Source organism: Camelus bactrianus, chromosome 15 (assembly GCF_048773025.1).
Source record: "Camelus bactrianus isolate YW-2024 breed Bactrian camel chromosome 15, ASM4877302v1, whole genome shotgun sequence".
Taxonomy (NCBI): domain Eukaryota; kingdom Metazoa; phylum Chordata; class Mammalia; order Artiodactyla; family Camelidae; genus Camelus; species Camelus bactrianus.
Window position 1 is genome coordinate 31,140,890 of NC_133553.1, and position 21,497 is coordinate 31,162,386.

Sequence of the window (21,497 nt, forward strand, 5' to 3'; positions counted from 1 at the left end):
TTACGCTTTGTTTTTGTTTGTTTGTTTTTGTTTTTGTTTTTTAGATTCCACATATGAGCGATCTCATATGGTATTTTTCTTTCTCTTTCTGGCTTACTTCACTTAGAATGACATGCTCCAGGAGCATCCATGTTGCTGCAAATGGCATTATGTTATCGGTTTTTATGGCTGAGTAGTATTCCATTGTATAAGTATACCACATCTTCTTTATCCAGTCACCTGTTGATGGACATTTAGGCTGTTTCCATGTTTTGGCTATTGTAAATAGTGCTGCTATGAACATTGGGGTGCAGGTGTCATCCTGAAGTAGATTTCCTTCTGGATACAAGCCCAGGAGTGGGATTCCTGGGTCATATGGTAAGTCTATTCCTAGTCTTTTGAGGAATCTCCACACTGTTTTCCATAGTGGCTGCACCAAACTGCATTCCCACCAGCAGTGTAGGAGGGTTCCCCTTTCTCCACAGCCTCTCCAGCATTTGTCATTTGTGGATTTTTGAATGATGGCCATTCTGACTGGTGTGAGGTGATACCTCATTGTAGTTTTGATTTGCATTTCTCTGATAATTAGTGATATTGAGCATTTTTTCATGTGCTTTTTGATCATTTGTATGTCTTCCTTGGAAAATTGCTTGTTTAAGTCTTCTGCTCATTTTTGGATTGGGTTGTTTATTTTTTTCTTATTGAGTCGTATGAGCTGCTTATATATTCTGGAGATCAAGCCTTTGTCGGTTTCACTTGCAAAAATTTTCTCCCATTCCGTAGGTTTTCTTCTTGTTTTACTTCTGGTTTCCTTTGCTGTGCAGAAGCTTGTAAGTTTCATTAGGTCCCATTTGTTTATTCTTGCTTTTATTTCTTCTAGGAGAAAATTTTTTAAATGTATGTCAGATAATGTTTTGCCTATGTTTTCCTCTAGGAGGTTTATTGTATCTTGTCTTATGTTTAAGTCTTTAATCCATTTTGAGTTGATTTTTGTATATGGTGTAAGGGAGTGTTCTAGCTTCATTGTTTTACATGCTGCTGTCCAGTTTTCCCAACACCATTTGCTGAAGAGACTGTCTTTATTCCAATGTATATTCTTGCCTCCTTTGTCGAAGATGAGTTGACCAAAAGTTTGTGGGTTCATTTCTGGGCTTTCTATTCTGTTCCATTGGTCTGTATGTCTGTTTTGGTACCAATACCATGCTGTCTTGATGACTGTAGCTCTATAGTATTGTCTGAAGTCTGGGAGAGTTATTCCTCCAGCCTCTTTCTTTCTTTTCAGTAATGCTTTGGCCATTCTAGGTCTTTGATGGTTCCATATGAATTTTATTATGATTTTTTTCTAGTTCTGTGAAATATGTCCTGGGTAATTGGATAGGGATTGCATTAAATCTGTAGATTGCTTTGGGCAGTGTGACCATTTTAACAATATTGATTCTTCCAATCCAAGAGCATGGAATATCTTTCCACTTTTTAAAGTCTTCTTTAATTTCCTTCATCAATGGTTTATAGTTTTCTGTGTATAATTCTTTCACCTCCTTGGTTAGATTTATTCCCAGATATTTTATTACTTTGGGTGCTATTTTAAAGGGGATTGTTTCTTTACTTTCTTCTTCTGTTGATTTATCGTTAGTGTAAAGAAATGCAACTGATTTTTGAACGTTGATTTTGTTATCTGCTACCTTGCTGAATTCTTCAATCAGCTCTAGTAGCTTTTGTGTGGACCTTTTAGGGTTTTCTATATATAGTAACATGTCATCAGCATATAATGACACTTTTACCTCTTCTTTTCCAATTTGGATCCCTTTTATTTCTTTCTCTTGCCTGACTGCTGTGGCTAGGACTTCCAGGACTATGTTGAATAGGAGTGGTGATAGTGGGCATCCTTGTCTTGTCCCAGATTTTAGTGGGAAGCTTTTGAGTTTTTCACCGTTGAGCACTATGCTGGCTGTAGGTTTGTCATATATAGCTTTTATTATGTTGAGATATGTTCCCTCTATACCCACTTTGGCGAGAGTTTTTATCATAAATGGGTGTTGAATTTTATCAAATGCTTTTTCTGCATCTATTGAGATGATCATGTGGTTTTTGTCCTTTCTCTTGTTGATATGATGTATTACACTGATTGATTTGCATATGTTGAACCAGCCTTGTGTCCCTGGGATGAACCCCACTTGGTCATGATGTATAATCTTTTTTATGTGTTGTTGGATTCTATTTGCTAAAATTTTGGTGAGGATTTTGGCGTCTATGTTCATCAGTGATATTGGCCTATAATTCTCTTTTTTTGTAGTGTCTTTGCCTGGTTTTGGTATCAGGGTGATGGTGGCTTCATAGAATGAGTTTGGGAGTATTCCCTCCTTTTCAATCGTCTGGAAGTTTGAGAAGGACTGGTATGAGTTCTTCTTTGTATGTTTGGTAGAATTCCCCGGTGAAGCTGTCCGGTCCTGGACTTTTATTTGTAGGGAGGTTTTTAATTGCTATTTCTATGTCCTTTCTAGTGATCGGATTGTTCAAGTGTTCAGATTCTTCTTGATTCAGTTTTGATGGACAGTATGTTTCCAGAAACTTGTCCATCTCCTCTAGGTTATCCAGTTTGGTTCCATATAGTTTTTCATAATATTCTCGTATGATACTCTGTATTTCTATTTTGTTTGTTGTAATTTCTCCATTTTCCTTTCTTATTTTGCTAATTTGTGCTCTCTCTTTTTTCTTCTTTGTGAGTTTGGCCAGAGGTTTGTCGATTTTATTTACTTTTTCAAAAAACCAGCTTTTGGTTTGGTTGATTTTTTTCTATGGTCTTGTTAATCTCTATTGTATTTAATTCCCCTCTGATCTTTATTATTTCCTTCCTTCTGCTGCTTTTTGGGGCTTTTTGTTCTTCTTTTTCTAATTCATTCAGGTGGTGGGTTAAATTGTTTATTTGAGATTGTTCTTCTTTTTTGAGGAAGGCCTGTATCGCTATAAACTTCCCTCTTAGCACTGCCTTTGCTGTGTCCCATAGGTTTTGAGTGGTTGTGCTTTCATTATCATTTGTCTCAAGGTATTTTTTAATTTCAGCTTTGATTTCCTCATTGATCCATTGTTTTTTCAATAACATATTGTTTAATCTCCATGCTTTCCTTTTTTTCTCCTTTGTTTCTCTGTTGTTGATTTCCAGTTTCATGGCATTGTGGTCAGTAAAGATGCTTGAGATAATTTCTATCTTCTTAAAATTGTTGAGGTTTCTTTTGTGCCCAAGTACATGATCGATCCTGGAAAATGTTCCATGTGCACTTGAAAAGAATGTATATCCTATTTTTGGGGGGTGTAATGCTCTGAAAATATCCACCAAATCTAGTTTTTCTATTGTAGTATTTAATTTCTCTGTTGCCTTGTTTATTTTCTGTCTGGAAGATCTGTCTAGTGATGTTAATGCAGTGTTAAAATCTCCAACTATGATTGTATTCCCATCAATATCCCCCTTTATCTCTGTTAGTAATTCTTGTATGTACTTAGGTGCTCCTATATTGGGTGCATATATATTAACGAGTGTAATATCCTCATCTTGTATCACTCCTTTAATCATTATAAAATGTCCTTCTTTATCTTTCTTTATGGCCTTTGTTTTAAAGTCTATTTTGTCTGAAATCAGTACTGCAACACCTGCTTTTTTGGCTTTTCCATTTGCATGGAATATCCTTTTCCATCCTTTCACTCTCAATCTATATGTGTCCTTCTCCCTGAAGTGGGTCTCTTGTATGCAGCATATTGAAGGTTCTTGCTTTATTATCCAGTCTGCCACTCTGTGTCTTTTGACTGGAGCATTTAGTCCATTAACATTTACAGTAATTAATGATAGATGTGTGTTTATTGCCATTTTGAACTTATCTTTGCAGTTGAATTGGTATAGCCTCTTTGTTCCTTTCTTCTTCCTTTTGTGGTTTGGTAATTTTCCTTTGTATTATCATGGATTTTATTTAATTTTTGTGACTCCTTTGTAAATTTTTGGCTTGTGGTTACCCTTTTTTGTAAATCTATCAACCCATTACTATAACTGTTTTTATTAAACTGATAGTAACATGATCTCAAACCCATCCTACTGTTAAAAAAATTTAAAAAAGAAAGAAAAAAATATTCTATATTTCCCTGCCTCCCTCTCCCACTCTCAGTGATTTGTATGTCTTCTTTTATAATTTCATGTTTACTTTATTTGTAATTCATGAGTTATCACCTTTCCAGTTGTGTGTTTCTCATTTCTGTAGCATCCTGCTGCTTTTCTATTTAGAATAGCCCTTTCAATATTTCTTTTAGCATGGGTTTAGTGTTGCTAAACTCCTGCAGCTTTTTTTTGTCTGTGAAACTCTTTATTTCTCCTTCTATCCTCAAGGATAGCCTTGCTGGATAAAGGATCCTAGGCTGCATCTTTTTTTCATTCAGGGCTTTGAATATATCTTGCCACTCCCTTCTGGCCTGTAGTGTTTGTGTAGAGAAATCAGCTGAGAGCCTTATGGGGGTTCCCTTGTAACTTACTCTTTGCTTTTCTCTTGCTGCCTTTAGAATCCTTTCTTTATCCTTGACTCTGGCCATCTTGATTATGATATGTCTTGGGTTCTTCCTGTTTGGGACCCTCTGAGCTTCCTGTACTTGGATATCTGATTCCTTCTTTAAGTTTGGGAAGTTTTCAGTCATGATTTCTTCAAAAACCTTTTCAATCCCCTTTGATCTTTCTTCTCCTTCTGGGACCCCTATTATGCGAAGATTGGGACGCTTTATATTATCCCATAGGTCCCTTATGCTATTTTCATTATTTTTTATTTGCTTCTCTTGTAGTTCTTCTGAATGGGTGCTTTCTATTGCCCTGTCTTCTAGATCACTAATTCGTTCCTCTGCATTATCTAGTCGGCTTTGCACAGCTATTAGATCATTCCTCATCTCTCTCAATGAGTTTACCCATTCTACTTGGCTCTTCTTTATAGCTTCAATTTCATTTTTGACATATTTTATATCTCTAAACACTATCTCTTTTAATTCCTTCAGCAATTCGATCACTCCTTTTTTGAAATCTTGATCTAGTAGGCTATCGATGTCTATTTCGTTGATCTTTCTTTCAGGGGATTTCTCTTGTTCTTTTAATTGCGAAAGGTTTTTCTGCTTCTTCATCTTGCTCATACCTCTTTGGCACTGTGGTTTATGGAGTATCAGTTGTTTATTTTGGTCCTTAAGGATTTTATCTATCTGATGCCTATTTAGGAATAGAACTTAGGAAAAAAAGAAAAAAAAAAAAAGAGAGAGAGAAAGAATTTTAAAAGAAGGGAGAAAGAGGGTTTGAAAACAGTGTATAATGAATAATAGAAGAGTGAGTTGAAGCAGAGTATTAATCGGGTTGAGACGTCCTTTTGAAACCTTTACAAAAAAAGGGGGGGGAGATGAATAGATGTATTTGAAACCTGTGTCTAATCAATAGCAGGACATCAAAACCCAAGAGAAATAGAAATGAATTAAGAAGTAAAGATTAAGAGAGTAATAGAAAATAGAACAGGTAAAAACAGATTTAAAAAAAAAAGGGGGGGGTGTTTTTTGGTGTTCTCCTGGAGTCTGTGTGCTTTTAATGTGAAGTCTTTCTGTCTTCATCCTGTTTTAGAAGCTCAGCTTGCTGTTTTCAGAGGCCCTCCGTTGGCGCCCTCTTCTGTGCTGCTCCCAGCACCTGTCGGCAAGCCGATCGCGCCGCCTCCTAACACTGGGTCAGGTGCAGCTCTCTGCTGTGGGCGGGCGGGTCGCTGCCCCTCCGGATGCCGCAGTCAGATGTTGCAGACTGGCCGGGTAGGAGGGCGGGTCGTGCCCCCTCCCAGCACCTCGGTCAGGGGCTGTGTTCCTGCCGGAAAGGCGGGGGGCCGCTCTCGCTCTACCTGCGCCGCCGCCGGTAGCTCCGCTGCTCTGTGCGGCTGCGCGCTCCGCCCTGGTCGGCGCTCCGCGGGTGGGCTCGGGGAAGACCCAGGGACAGCCCTGTCCCTGCTCCGAGCCAAAACCCAGCTCCTTGTTTGTCTTTGTGGAGCAAGTTCTCTGAGGGACCAGGATGGAAGGATCCTATCTGCCCCGGGCTGCAGGCCAGTCTCAGTCTGGCCTTTGAGGCTGCTAAGCCCTTCTGTGCGGATGCAGGTTTCGCCCCCGCCCCCGCCTGGGTGCTCAGCGCGGAGGATATGGCGGCTGTGCCTGCGCCCCGCCTCTCTTCCCCCGAAAACTTTCCGCGGGTTTTCAGAGATGGGGGTGTGCACCCTTCCCCCGAGAGCACCTCAACCTTGCTGTTTTATGGAGGGCCGAGGTTGTTCTGCCCTGTGCACCCACAGCCACGGCGCGCAGCCCCTTGTGTTCCCCCGGGGCTGCCTCCGTGCAGCCACTTCCATCCTCCGCCCGGCTTGTGCAGCCTGGCCCTGCCCGCAGCTGCCGGCCCGTGTCTCAGGCTGGGTGTCGGGGGGACGCTCTGTGCCCGTTTAACTTAGTTCTGTTAGTCAAGGGCTGCTCTGTACAGATCCGAGCCTCGGAGGCTCCCCCTCCGTCCCGCTGGCCTCTCAGTTGGAGAGGGGAGACCCAGCGAGCGAGCGCCAGTGCTCCTTTGCCGCTCCCTCTCCCGCACTGCTTTGCCTTTTGTTCTTTCTTTTTTCCTTTTCTCCTACCAGATTTTTGGCGTCTTTATCTTTTGAAGAGGGCGATGTTCTGTCGGAGTTCCACAGGTGCTCTGGTTGGCTGAGTGGGTCTGTAGATGTGGGTCTTGGTGTATTTGTGGGAGAGGGTGACCTGTGAGCGTCCTTCTACTCCGCCATCATCTCCGTCTCGAATCAATCTGAATTTTAATTAATACAGTTTACTCTAAAAGTTACTAAAATAGTTATGTTTGACTTAAGTGTGATTTTACTACTTGAATTATTTCATATTTAAAAGAACTGTAGTATAAATTAGATGACATGCTATTCTAGTATATATTTATACTATACTATAAATCAAATCAATTATTTGACTTGTTTTGGTATATATTAATTTGTTTATCTCTTAGGAAAATAAAGATTATGGTAAAGTAGGGCTGATGTAACTTTTAGTAATGTTAGTGTGGCTTCTAATTAACTTAAAATTTCAGCATTTTACAGAGAACTTATTTCATAACATAGTTTTTATTGGAGTTAGCTTGTTCATTTGTTCTCATTGACTAGATGACACATAGGTCAGTTTTTATTAAAAACTTTGGGAGTTTACTTTTACCCTAATTGGCAAAGCCCCATGTAGTGTTTATTGAGCAACCGAGATGATGACAGGCCTTGGATTTCCTGTGGCACGTCCTACAGGAATTTCATAATGAATAGTCCAAACACATTTTCTGGGCTTTGTTTCAATTTGAAAGTGACTATTTGGATAAAGTTGGCAACAAAGCACATTTCAGTGTGCTAATCATTTTCTCTGTTTCTGGTTTATGCTAGCCATGTTACTGTTTTCAGGATAGTTGAAAGGGCAGTAACTTTCTTCACTGTCAGCCAAGAGAAGGGAAGATGAACAGGACTGAAAGTAATTGTTTCACCCCACCTTTTTACTTGCCAGTAAATGTTAATGCTGAAAGTCTGGTGTTACCAAAGGCCACAAAAATCAACTACTGTATATTGTCAGGGAGGCAGGAAAGAATTAAGAGCAGGGAAAGGTTTTTTTTTTCCCTTCCTGTTTTTTTGTTTTTCCTTGGACCTTCACACTTCTAAGTGTATCAAATGGGACAATTTTGTGAGTATATCAAGCTATTCATAGTATATTTTCAGCTTTTATATTTCTGAAAAAAACAAAATGACTCATAAAAGCACTTAAAAAGTAAATATTAAATCTGTTTTGGTTTTCTTTATATTTCTATTCTGTCCCAGCATTAAAGCCATAATGGGTTTTTTCCCTAAATTTTTTTCCGGAAATTTTTTATGCATATGCAAATGTCATCTATTGGTTGACATGCAGTAGATTCCCTCTCCCTGACCTGTACTGATACTAAAGGCTAAGTTGCAGGAATAGGTTTCAAGAATGTCTCTCTGAAGTTGTTTTGTAACCTAAAAGCTACCAGCTAGAGAATTTTTTTAAGAACCTGTTTTCTGTATTAATAATGTGATATTGAAATCCTGAAAGGCTTCTGGTGCTGAGTTCCCTTGAACCTGACTCTTGTGAAAAGCCTCAGCATATCTGCCTGCTCTCCAGCTTTAACTAAGAGGCATCTTCCTCCTTTCCTCTCATTGTGCTGTCTAGACCTAAGCTTGCCTTGAGTTCACCGGTAACTACTTCTATTTAAAGTTCCCTCAGTCCTGAGAGTCAACTGGGACCAAAGGACACATGCCAGGAAGGACCTCATGAGGATTAGGCCAGTGTGACCTGAGTGCCCTCCTTCCCTGTCACCTAGAGGCTGGCCTCTCTCTTCCTTTTGGGCTGGTTTACATTGAGAGGCTGACATGCAGTTGCCAGGGAGTATTTACAATGAAGTGTTCAGCACTTAGTATCAGGCCTACTTAGAAAGACCAGGATAAGGTCATGTTGCACGTACACCACTATAACACATTACTGCCTCTATGGATTATGGTAAATAATGGTGAATATGCTAAATAGTACAGGTAGTATAAGTGTAAAGGCAAAAATCGGTTAAGAAACATTGAACCATTTTTAACCTTGACTTTGGAAACATGGTTATCTTACCAAATTATAGGAAATAGATCTTGTATTCTGAGGATAGTTAAATAGTTCAGAAAAAGGCCACTAAACATGAATTCCTGTAATGGGAACCAGAATTTCATAGTAAATGTGGTGGTGATGAGATGGGGTATTGAGTTTTGTTTTTAAAATTTAATATTACAGAAATAAATTTTATTGCTGCACCTATACATTTATTCTTTACATAAACAAAAATGGAATCAGGCACTCATTGGTTTTTTGGCAGCAGATTTTCCTCAATAAATAGTCTAATAAAGTAATAGATGTTCCTGTTTCATTTTTGACTTTTACTGTGCCGTCATAACAGAGGCCATCTTTGCCAGATTAATGGAGAGCCTCAGTTCTTCACAAGGCCCCTCAAATTATTCTCTTTTGAAGCACCGATTATGTCATCACCCTGACCAATTTTCTCTTTTCCAGTTGTTAGCTGGTCTAACTCTTACTTGTCAGAGGCTCACTTGTGGCTCAAGCAGTTTTCCAAAATTTCTCTCATCGATGTCAACTCCTGCATATTTGACACGTTTTCCAGTTCAACTTTGAGTTGGGTCTCCAGTGTGCTGTCTACGCTGTCAGGCAGCCAGTGAACGTGGAGATTGCAGAGTGGGCAGGGACCTGGGTGGGGAGCTGTTGATGAGAGGTCAATTTTTAGAAACTATTTCCATGTTTGATGACTTTTGCTTTACTACTAAGCCTCGTAACTGCAGGAACACAGGTCACGAGGACCCCTCCCCATGATACATTTCATCGTTCTGTCAACCATATTTAACAGGTTTACTTTAGGTTTATTTGAAAATTTAAACAAGTTAAAATCAAATTGCATGCTGATATCCTTAAAGGCTCTGAGAAAAGCATTGCTAAGAAAGACATGAGGTGAGATACAAGAGGACGTAGGCTTGTAGACTCCCCTAGAAAACGGCTACAAGGAATTTGGCAGAGTGTTTGTCAATTACTGGCTAAATGAAAAATTAGACCATTTTTGTGATGGCCTTCATTTTATTTTAAATATTTCTCTGTGGAATATTAAACTCAAATCCTTCCCTGATATACCACACAGTGAAGTAGTGCTTAAAGCATCATTTACATGTAGCACTTCCTTTATAAGTGGTCATTTCACTCACCGTATCTCCTGAAGGCTGCCCTCGGAGCTGGCTTCTCCAACAGGATTCCTGCTCACACTGTCACCATGGCTTGCATCTCTGCCAACCAGGCCATGACCACAGGTATGTTTTTTTGAAAGCAGAAAGTACGTGTTAGTTCTCCTTTGTGTTTTATATGAGCATTAAAAACTCCTCTTACCAGAAAGAAATGATCTCTGAATTTATGTGTCTTTAAAAGTAAGGTAACATTTGAATTTTTAAATTTTTGACAGTAGTTCTTACCTTTTCTTGTTCTCCATACATGAGGGACACAACCATTCATGTAGTTTCTCCACCAGTAGTGTGGCTGGCTACATCAGGGATTAAGTGAAGGGGTATGTCTCTAGAAGGGTGCTTCTGAATTTGAGTCATGAAGAATTTATAACCTGCTAGGTTTCAAAGTTGGGTGATTCTGATATGGTACTTCCCCATAAAGGTTGTGGCCTTCTTCCCTCCACCATCACCATAGTGACAAATCACTGCTTTTGATGGTACAGCTCTCCTCTACTTTCTCCCTACATCTTGACATTTTTATAATTAGTTACATATTCTCCTAACTTAGCAAAACTGTGGGACATTTTGTAGCATCAGCCTTAATTGTGAAAAGATGGGAAACCTGAAACAGACAGTAATCACGTGCTCTCTTAGTAACATCAGGACCAGGTTGGCAAGCCCACCTCCTGGGTGCCAGGGAATGAAGCCACGCAGCCTGTGACCACTTTCAGTTAAAGCAACAAAATACTTGGCCAGGAGCCATAAAGGGGGCTGGCGGGGGGGCTGCCTTACATCTGAAAGCCAGAATTTCTCTACTTCGTAGTGGAAATTGAAATTCTCTTTATAGGAAAAAAGTCTTTACCAAAACTTAAGCTGGGAACATATAAAATATGCCAAAAGTTCTGGTTTAGAGTATGATTTGTTTGAGAATTGGTCCAATGGATACTTCTGGAAGTTGATGACCATATGACCTAAATGAAACTTGTTTTTCTCTAGTGCAGTGATTGTATTTTTAATCATTTAAAAATATTATCTTAATCCCTCTGGAAAGATAAAACCCTTAATTACAATTGTTGTATAATGCTGATAACTGTTGTACAATTTTTTAATCAAGAAGCTTAAATTATCAACGTCCTGCTAATTTCTTTCAAAGATGCTCATGTCTGTATGAACTGTGCCCTGTAGGTGTCTGCTTGATTGCTTCTGGCCAGTGTGATGTGGTCGTGGCAGGTGGTGTAGAGTTAATGTCCGATGTCCCTATTCGTCATTCAAGGAAAATGAGGAAAATGATGCTTGATCTTAATAAGGCCAAGACCCTTGGACAGCGGCTATCTTTAATCTCTAAATTCAGATTGAATTTCTTGTCACCTGAGGTAAGACTTGGGAGCTCTGACATAAAGACTTGTGTTCCCACAGGATCTGTCTGCAAAAATTTAAAGTTGGGTAAGACAGCACGGGTTCAGTTATACTCTTATAGTTGCAGATTCTGTTAGTTACAAGGGAAAGTTAATTATTTGGTAAAGATGAAAAAAAAAGATGTAAGCCCTTTTTAGAGATGCTGTGCTCTCAAAGAGCTTCCTTTGTCTTGCTCTTAATTAGTAGATTTTAGTATTCCCAAGTAACCCTAGGTGTGGTATAGCACCTGTTACCAGTGTACCTGGTCCTGTGTGTCTCCTTTCTCAGCTCCCTGCGGTGGCTGAGTTTTCCACCAGTGAGACCATGGGCCACTCTGCAGACCGACTGGCTGCTGCCTTTGCTGTTTCTCGACTGGAACAGGATGAGTACGCGCTGCGCTCACACCTCCTGGCCAAGAAGGCACAAGAGGAAGGACTCCTTTCTGATGTTGTGCTGTTCAAAGTACCAGGTAAAACAGTTTGCTCCGCTTTGTAAAGGAGAATGCTTCATGATACTTGTTAGGAAGATCCAAATTACTCCTAAAACTCTAAAAAAGCCCCAAATGACTTCTTGGTAGATATGTTATTTCTGTTTTCAGAATACTCAGCCTTTATTCTTTTTTTTTTTTTTTTGGTCTCATTTATTCTTTTCTTTTTTTAATTGAAGCATAGTTGGTTTACAATGTTGTGTTAGTTTCTGATGTAGAGCATAGTGATTCAGTTAAACAAACATATATATAAAATTGTTTTTCATTATAGGTTATTACAAGTTATTGAATATAGTTTCCTGTGCTATATAGTAGGACCTTATTTATCTATTTCCATACTCTACTCTTTTTTTTCTTCCAATTTTATTGAGATATAATTGACACACAGTACTGTATAAGTTTCAGGTTTAAAACAATGATTTGACTTACATACAACATGAAATAAATATCGGAGTAAGTTCAGTGAACATCCATCATCTCACATAGATACAAAACGAAAGAAATAAAAAGTTTTTCCTTGTGATGAGAACTCAGCATTTACTTTTTTTCTTTTTCAGTTTTATTAGGTAGAGTTATTACAGTTTGACTGCATATATATATTATATTGTATGTAAATACATATATACATTATACTGCACACATGTTTTTTAGTTTACATGTATGTACTGATCATTGTTTCTAAGAACAGATTAGAGCCTTAGCTTTTTAAACTTACATAGTTATCAGAGGAATAAAGCCAACCACAAAATAAGAATCAACAGAATGTAGTAATCCAATCATAAAGGACAGTCAAATGTGCTTAAACATATTCAAGAAATCAATCATCTAAGTTATAAATAATAAGTAGTTCATTTGTATCCTTTTTTTTTTTTTTAGATTCCACATGTAAATGATATCATATGGCATTTTTCTTTCTCTTTCTGGCCCACTTCACTTAGAATAACTGTCTCCAGGTCCATCCATGTTGCTGCAAATGGCATTCTTTTATTTTTTATGGCTGAGTAGTATTCCATTTTATATATGTACTACATCTTCTTTATCTAGTCATCTGTTGATGGACATTTGGTTTGTTTCCATGTCTTGGCTATTGTAAATAGTGCTGCTATGAACATTGGGGTGCATGTGTCTTTTTGAAGTATATTTTTCTCTGGGTATATGCCCTGGAGTGGGATTGCTGGATCATATGGTAAGTCTATTTTTAGTTTTTTAAGGAACCTCCATACTGTCCTCAATAGTGGCTACACGAAACCGCATTCCCACCAATAATGTAGAGAGGGTTCGTTTTTTTCCACACTGTCTCCAGCATTTATCGTTTGTAGCCTTTTTAATGATGGTCGCTCTGACTGGTGTGAGGTGATATTCATTGTAGTTTTGATTTGCATGTCTCCAACAATAGTGATGTTGAACATCTTTTCATGTGATTGTTGTTGAGCCTTTATTCTTAAACATGGACTCAAGTTTCAATTTATGTTGTAACAACAGGTAAACATTTTAAAAAGAAAACTTTTTCAAAGTCTCCTTTTAGATATCCCTGATATATTTTAGTTCTTTATATACATGCCAATTTTCATTCATACGTCTTCTGGATAGAATAGCCAAATGTGAATGAGTAGCTTAAGAAAATAGAATGTCCTTTTTTTTTTTTCATTAAATCATTTAGATTATTTCCCAATGTCCTCTAAGAGTTTAGTTAAAATTTGATATCTTGACAACTGTAAAAGTCTTTTTTTTTAGTGACTAGGTAAGATTTATGTTTTATTTGTTGATCTAATTTTTCAAGCATATTTCTCTAGAGAATATATATAATGCTTGTGGTTCCTTAGAGTTAAAAAAGTCATGTCTTTATAGGAAAAGATACAGTTACCCAAGATAATGGCATTCGTCCTTCCTCCCTGGAGCAGATGGCCAAACTAAAACCTGCATTCATCAAGCCCTATGGCACAGTGACAGCTGCAAATTCTTCCTTCCTGGTAGCTATGTGTGCTCTATGTGTTCACTAGTGACTTATATTTGTGTACTCTCAATAGAAAAGCCCAAGATAGACGCATTTGTGTGTATTATGAATAGAAGCTTAAAAATATAGTTACTCATTACAAAGATAATGTTGAAATAAAGTCATGGTTTTTAAAGCCATTGAAGTCACCTGTTCCAGCCACTGTTCTGATACAAAAAGCTGTTCTCTTCAGGCACTTCACCAGTCAAAAAACTGGCTGCCTATGCTTGGCACTGGAGATGAAGAGAACAGTTGATTGTAATATAGTGAGAAAGTTCTGTGGTGGTTGTAAGCATAGGCTGTTGGAGAAGATACATACATGGGTGAGTCAGAGAGGCTTCTTAGAGGCGGTAACAGTTGAGCAGCGAATCTTAAAGGAAGAGTACAAGCCAATTGAAGAAGTGTAAAAAGGCATCCTAGGCAAAGAGAACAGCAAATGCAAAATCAGAGTTATAGGAACAAGAATTCCTTTGGAGAAAAGCGCGGTTGGAATATAGGATATAAATTTGGGGAGTCGTGTTAAGACTTGGAAGGTAGGCCAGGAGAGTGACAAAATACCTCTTCTAGCTCTGATTGTTAGAAAATGATGCTTCCTCACGACCCCCAGGTTACTTTCCTATAAGCATCATGGAATAAATCTACCCTCATTTTTTTGGGTGTGATTTTACTATCTTCAAGTAGCTTTATATCCTTCCTCGGTTTTTTTTTTCTTTTTCCTCCTCTTCAATTAAACATCCCTATTGATTAGGCTTGTAAGATGTGGTTTCCCTTCTATTCCACCTTGGGTGTGGTCTTCTGGATGTAGTTCATCTGGTCAGTATTTCTTTTACAATATAACTCCCCTACCTGGACATAAAGTCTAGAAGGATAGGCAAATGTTTGACATATTTGACCTTCATAAGTGACAATTTAATGCCTGCTCCTGAGCTAGGGGAAGGGTACCTGGGGTGGTTCCAGCTGGATGGTAAACCACCCTGTAAAGCCCGAGTGATGAAGGACCGGTTAGATGATGGTTTCCAAAACCAAATTGGATGATAGGGCCATATGGCCTGGGCTGCATTCTTGGCAGATATGAACCCCCTCGATTATTTCTGAGGTGTGCTGGTTTATACCTTGAAAATCAGCAACACAAATCATCAGAGGTGATGCATCATAGATCTGTGAATTTTCAGAAATGTTGTTAGTGTACCACATTCATTGCAATTTTGTGCACATTGAATATATTATTAATGTGATGCTCATAAACCATTTATTATGTATAAGTCACCTGTGATTCCAGACTTTATGGCCGCCCTGTTGGTAGTGGCACCATAGCCTTTGCAAGGTTACTGAGTTATAAAAAATACAGCCTAATGTGGTGAAATTGTTTTGATTTTCAAACTCTAGAGAGTAGTTTCCTTTCCTTTGGAATTTTGGATTTTTTTTTCAGCTCTTTCTTTTGAAGCAATGAAATGGTGAAGGACTACCTCTTTATCCCCTTAGTTGTCAGTTGGGAAAAACACATGGGGTGTGTCCAGAGAAGAAGACCATGGTTCTTATGTTCTCAGCTGTCTGCCTGTTTCTCCTTCTCCCACCAGTCTGCTTGTTATACAGTCTCAATAGAAGGAAGTCATCTTGGAGCCACAGGCAGGAAGCAGCTGAGAAACAGTCCAGAAAATGTGAAAGTAAATCAGTAAATAGGACATTTTTTTGAGATTATTTTAATTCATAGAATTCCTCATACTCTGCACCAACAGCAAAAAACTTTTCGTTTGTTTATTATGAATGCGTATTTTTAGAGTTGCCTATCTGCCTCATCCGTTTTGATAATTATGGTGCTTTTTGAACAGGCTCTTCTACTTTCATCCTCCAAAAATGGGTCACTGTGTGTGTTTGAATTATGATTTAATGATGGAGAAAATGGAAAGGTTTTGTTATATTAGAATCACTGTATAATTAGATTCAGGAACAGCATAAAAGATGGCTGTAGAAAGACCTCTGGGCAGACTGAGGAATATACTATTGCTGTTTGGTTGACATTTCAGACGGATGGTGCATCTGCAGTGCTGATTATGGCAGAGGAAAAAGCTCTGGCCATGGGCTATAAGCCGAAGGCATATTTGAGGTAAAGTCATGTTCAAATAAATTGCCTCTGGTTTCTTTTCTTTATTACTGAAACTAACCCCTCTATTTTTTTTAATCTAGGAATTTTGTGTATGTGTCTCAGGATCCAAAAGATCAGCTTTTACTTGGGTAGGTAGCAATGCATATCCTTGGATTATAATCAGAAGTATTTGGTTACCCACATTATTACATAGATTTTAAAGTACATTGAGCCCGGAGTGCATAATTGGTTTGTGTGTTGACTTTTTTTAAATAATAATAATCCTTTGTGTTGGTTTATCATTTTATAGTTTTGGATTCTTTTCCACTTTTACTATACTTTTCTACTTACGTATATAGCTTGGTATTCTTTATATTAAGCTGTCATAAGTATTTTTTTCATATTGCCACACACTCTGCTACACAGTCTTCAGAACAGCTTTTTGTAAAAAGCTCCTAATGTTTGGACTACTCCCCCTCCCTCACAAGGCTCACCCTCACTGGCCTCCATTATGTCCCTTAACTTGCCATGCCCATGCTTACGCTGTGCCCTTCGAAGTCTGTGTTCTTCTAACTCTTCACATTATTAGTTTGTCCTTCTCTTTCATCGTTGACTTGCTTATATTCTGTTTCTCTGAATCTAGAATATCACCTGCAAAGTCAGAGGCCATGTCTGTTCAGTTCACTGTTGTATCACTGGCACTTTATATTTCTACAGTAGAATCAGTGAATGAGTGGAGGACATTCTAATAATTATATAAAACTCAGTTTGGAGAATATGAAGGAGCTCTTACGTTAAAAATTAGCATTTTAACATGTCGTCAATTTTTTTCTTTTCAGACCAACATATGCTACTCCAAAAGTTCTAGAAAAGGCAGGATTAACATTGAATGATATTGATGCTTTTGAATTTCATGAAGCTTTCTCAGTAAGTCACTTTAAAGACACATAGCAAGGGACTATAATCATAAAAATTGTAGTCTGTGTTTGTGGGAGAGAGCAAGGCATCGTTTATAATATGAGTAAAACTGGAGTGGAGCTTAATATTTGAAGTACTGATATATGCTGCTGGGAGGGGCATGAGGGGAGGAATCCAGGGCCACACATACAGAGTTGAAAAGTGCACCTTTTGAGGCTATCTCTTAGAGGCCCTTCAAAAGTACCAGATTTTTTCTTTAAGAGATTCTCAATGAAGACTGAGTTAAAAATTTGCTCAACTTTAGAGTTAGACAATCTCATGTGTAAAAGAAATCCTCAAAGGATGTTACCAACAGGGTTCTTACTGAGTTATTATCCCTTCTAGGGTCAGATTTTGGCTAATTTGAAAGCCATGGATTCTGACTGGTTTGCACAAAACTACATGAATAGAAAAGCCAAGGTAAGTTTCTGATTAAAAATATGCTTGGGGAAGGAGGATATAGCTCAAATGGTAGAGCGCATGCTTAGCATGCAGGAGGTCCTGAGTTCAATCCCCAGTACCTCCATTAAAAAAAAAAAAGAACTAATAATAAATAAATAGACCTAATGACTTCCTCCCCAAAAAATAAAGTTAAAAAAAATATGCTTGAATTTCTAAATCACTTTAATATTTGGAGCTTTGTTACCTTCTAATAAAAATATGAAGAGGAAAGCTTTTTCTTATGAAGAATTACATCTTTCATTACATGTATCTGTTTCTTAGTTGGAAAATAGTTCCTAGAAATTCTTGAGATAAAATAAAAGCAAAATTTTAGATTGTCTATTGTTCACCACTCTGATGTTTTCTTAGGTAAACTCACCTTTACATTTGTGCCTGTTTTTGTGGGAGCCAGGTTGGAGTGCCTCCCTTGGAGAAGTTTAACAACTGGGGTGGATCACTGTCCTTGGGACACCCATTTGGAGCCACTGGCTGTCGGTTGGTCATGGCAGCTGCCAACAGATTACGGAAGGAAGGAGGCCAGTATGGTTTAGTTGCCGCCTGTGCAGCTGGAGGGCAGGTAGGAAGTCATTTTCTTGGAAACAAACTCATCCACGAATGTTTGATTTAGTTTAGTTTGAAACATTCTTAGAGCAATTTTTCTGATGGCAGAGAACCAGGAAAAAGAAAACAGGGTACAATTTTGGGGGGAATAGGGTACAATTGTAATTCTGATAGTACTTTGGAGGGAAGATATTATTTAAATCCAAGCTTTTCTTTTCCCTAAAATATTGTTTACATTTTTTGTTCATAAAAGTAATACACACTCATTATGGAAATCACAGAAAATACAATAAGTATGTAGAAAAAAATTAGAATCTTCTGTAATCCCCTCATCAGACACTGTCATTATTCACACTTTGATGTATTTTCTCCTTTAATAATAAAATTTTATTCATTTATCTAGTCACCATGAGACCTTGTCTATAAAATCTCTCCAAGAGGTAAACTTTCTTGAGAACTGAACTATACTTTAATGGAGAATTAATTTACCTCTGGATAACTTATTGCTATTTAGCTGGGGGAAATTATGTTTTTCTATAGGCTTTTTCTATCTGCTTTACTTGTGTTACAGACACAACTTCCTACCTGCTATAGCATGTCACTGTGGAAATAAAATCCAAAAGGAAGGCTGGCTGTAACCTTTTTTTTTTTAACCCTGATGGAAACAGATTTGATTTTTCTCCAGATTACAGAAACTTTCTGTTACTAATCAAGATGAATAAATAAGATATGTAAAAGTATAAACATCTTACATTTAAAAGCCTTTATTTATGGCTTTTCCTCAGAGACTTTGAAGAAGCAAGGGATCAGTTATTTTTAAGTTGGAATATTTTAGACTTCACCGTCAAAAGCATTTCCTAATCTGTGTAACTTCATTTATAGAAAACCACTGTCGGTTAGAACTGGAGCCCTCCCGCTTGTCTTCCTATGCCAGCCTTAAACAAGGGCAGTGACTAGTGCATAGTCCACGTAGGTTAGTGTCCTTTGGTTTTGAGTGTTCCCGAATTTTTTTATCTAGCACTTAAGAGTATTAATACTAGATGCTTTTGTGGATGAACAAAGAATAATACCCAGTATTATTATTTTTTTTTAGAAGTTTACAAGATAGTGAGGAGAGAGATGATGCATCCTAGAAACTAGATTAAACTTGGCATTGTTTCATCAGGAGCCAAATGAGCGACACAAACATGATGAGGTCAAGGAGGAATCCACCATTGTGGATCGAGAGCAGGATTTCTCAGCTTTGGCACTGTTAACATTTTTGGACCAGATAGTTCTTTGTTGTGAGGGGTTGTGCTGTGTGGTGTAGGATGTTTAATATAGTCAATACCCACTAGAGACCAGTACCAAACCGCCCAGTCCCTCACTATATACACACAGTTGGAACAACCAAAAATATCTCCAGACATTGCTAAATGTCCACTGGGGAGGGTAGGGGGCAAAGTCACCCCCAGTTATTCAGAGTGATATAAAAGATTTGGAACATGAAAACAACACATTTTAAATAAAACAAGTGAAGGAATATTCTCCTTACCATGGTTCCTTCTAGGACAACCGCAAGTCAGTCATACCTCCCCATCCCCGTTCTTTTGTTTGCTTGGTGCCTCTATCGAGGCGTTTAACAGTCTGTTTTGAACTAGAGTGTATATTAGATTGAGGACAGAGACCATTTAGCAAATCTTTGTACAGTGTTCAGTTTGGTGCCTTATAAATATAGTTGCTTAATAAACATTTGTGGGGATTGAATTGAATCTAGAAGCAGGGAGATTAGTTAGGCTGTTAACGAGTTTGGTGGTAGTCCAAAAGATAGAATGACTATGATTATCAGATAGGATTTAGACTCACGGAATCATAAATTTCTATGCTAGGTTTAAACTAGGGAGATAATGAGTACATGGCACTGTGCATAGTGCCGGGGGAGGGATTTTTTACCTTTTTAGCTTTGAGGGCCCTCAGATCATCTTCACTGGCGTAGAGTAGCGAAGAGGAGACCAGGTTTTGGAATCATCTGGTTTCAAATCCTGGCCCTATTGCTTACTAGCTCTGTGGATTTGGATAAGTAACTTAACTTTTCAAAGCCTCAGTTTTCTCATCTAGAGGCTTAGTTTTGTTGGCATTCACTGCATCATGTGTCTTTTTGTATGCTAAAAAGGCCCCCATGGCTTCTCATTTTAATTGCAGCCACTCACAGTGTATCTACTGGGAATCAGACTCTACCAGACTCCGATGCGTATATTATGTGTGTGTGCGCACACACGTTGTATGCTATCTAATTTAATGCTCACGAAAACACTGTGAAGTAGGCACCATGAGCCCCATTTTATGCAGGAAACTGAGGTTCAGATTGGCTAATAACTTTCCCAAGAACACATGGGGTTTGAATGGCAGAGCCAGGAGTAAACTCCAAAGCCTCATTGTCCCCGTTGTTCTCTGCTGCCTCTGTACTGCCAGATTCACTGCTTTTCATTGCTCTCACTGAACTTTTTTTTCCCTTTACAGGGCCATGCCATGATAGTGGAAGCTTATCCAAAATAATAGATCAAGAAGAGGTGACCTGGAGTTTCTCTGCAACACTCACCCTAGGCAATGCCATTTCAATGCATTACTCAGTGACATCTGTAGTTTCTAGGTCCTCTAAGGAAAATGAAATTTGTGGCCTTCTGTTAAATACTTTGCAATTAAGCCTTGCCAGTGTTCTGAGCTTTCCAATAATCATGGCTTACTGCTCTTTCAGGGATTTCTTAGTCACCAGAATCTCTCACAGTGATAAGTTTAAGCAATTATGTTTGGTCTCTATTATGAGTAATTGCAGTTTAGGGGAGAGATTAGCTGAGATTTGGAATCATCTTTGTATCATTTGCAAATTATAACTCATTCTTACTTGTTACCCAAAGGTAAATGTTTTCTATAAAATACAGACCAATGTGCCTAAATTAACTTAATTATGGAAAGATAATTCAGGGTCTAAACATCACTGAAAACTTACAGTAAATGTTTAGATATATAGATACCATATTGGTTAACCTTAATGAAGGGGAAAAGTATTAGAGAACTGTTTGTCATATTTTTTCATAGAGGTAAAAGGTTGCTCTGTTGGCTTAGGAACAAATTTTGCTTTTGATTACTCATTTGTAACTTCTAACCATTTTATTCAACCATGAGGCTGTTAGGAACATAAAGAAGGTCCTTCTTTAGAATAATACTTTTTTCCCTTTTTGCCCAACTGAAGTAAATGTATCACTATTTGGAGATGCTTCTGTTTTCCAGGTTTAATGAAGTATAAAGAGATTTTTAAAATTTAATCAACATACTAAAAATCCTCTCAATTTTTGACAACCAAAGTGCATTAAGTGACATGTGTGCTAGTGCTTTGAAGAAGCAGAGGTCTCAGTTGCAACCATTTATGTGAATGTTGTTTAGGTCTATGAAAGTTACTGGCAATCAGAATCATCCTGCAGTTCAGGGACAGACTGGGCAAGGGAGCAAGTGCTAACCTCTTAAAAGATTATTTGAGAGTCCCAGCATCGTTTCTCCATGAGTTCATTGGTAAGTTCAATATAATACAAGTTTTTAACACTAAACCATTATATTTCCTTTTGACAAAAATCAACTCTAGATAAGTTAAATATAAAAGGTAAAAAACTTTAAAATTTAGAAAAAAATACGACTATGACCTAAGGTTGGGGCAGGGAGGATTTCTTAAACAAGACATTTATAGTGTTACCATAAAAGGAAAGACCTATAAATTGGCCTATGTTGAAATAGGAATGT

The 21,497-nt window shown here is 38.1% G+C and overlaps 1 protein-coding gene across 3 annotated transcripts in view; it reads left to right on the forward strand.

The window, feature by feature from the left end:
* Positions 1-21,028, forward strand: part of HADHB (hydroxyacyl-CoA dehydrogenase trifunctional multienzyme complex subunit beta) — a 36,477-nt gene extending 15,449 nt beyond the window's left edge. For all 3 annotated transcript variants that reach the window (XM_010948528.3, XM_010948529.3, XM_045511831.2), the window contains exons 7-16: positions 9,812-9,899; positions 10,995-11,182; positions 11,493-11,673; positions 13,540-13,661; positions 15,709-15,788; positions 15,869-15,916; positions 16,607-16,694; positions 17,070-17,144; positions 17,578-17,742; positions 20,226-21,028. In XM_010948528.3, the coding sequence (XP_010946830.1) occupies positions 9,812-9,899; positions 10,995-11,182; positions 11,493-11,673; positions 13,540-13,661; positions 15,709-15,788; positions 15,869-15,916; positions 16,607-16,694; positions 17,070-17,144; positions 17,578-17,742; positions 20,226-20,261 (1,071 nt within the window). In that variant the 3' untranslated portion in view covers positions 20,262-21,028. The remainder of the gene's footprint in view (positions 1-9,811; positions 9,900-10,994; positions 11,183-11,492; positions 11,674-13,539; positions 13,662-15,708; positions 15,789-15,868; positions 15,917-16,606; positions 16,695-17,069; positions 17,145-17,577; positions 17,743-20,225) is intronic.
* Positions 21,029-21,497: the final 469 nt, after the last annotated feature.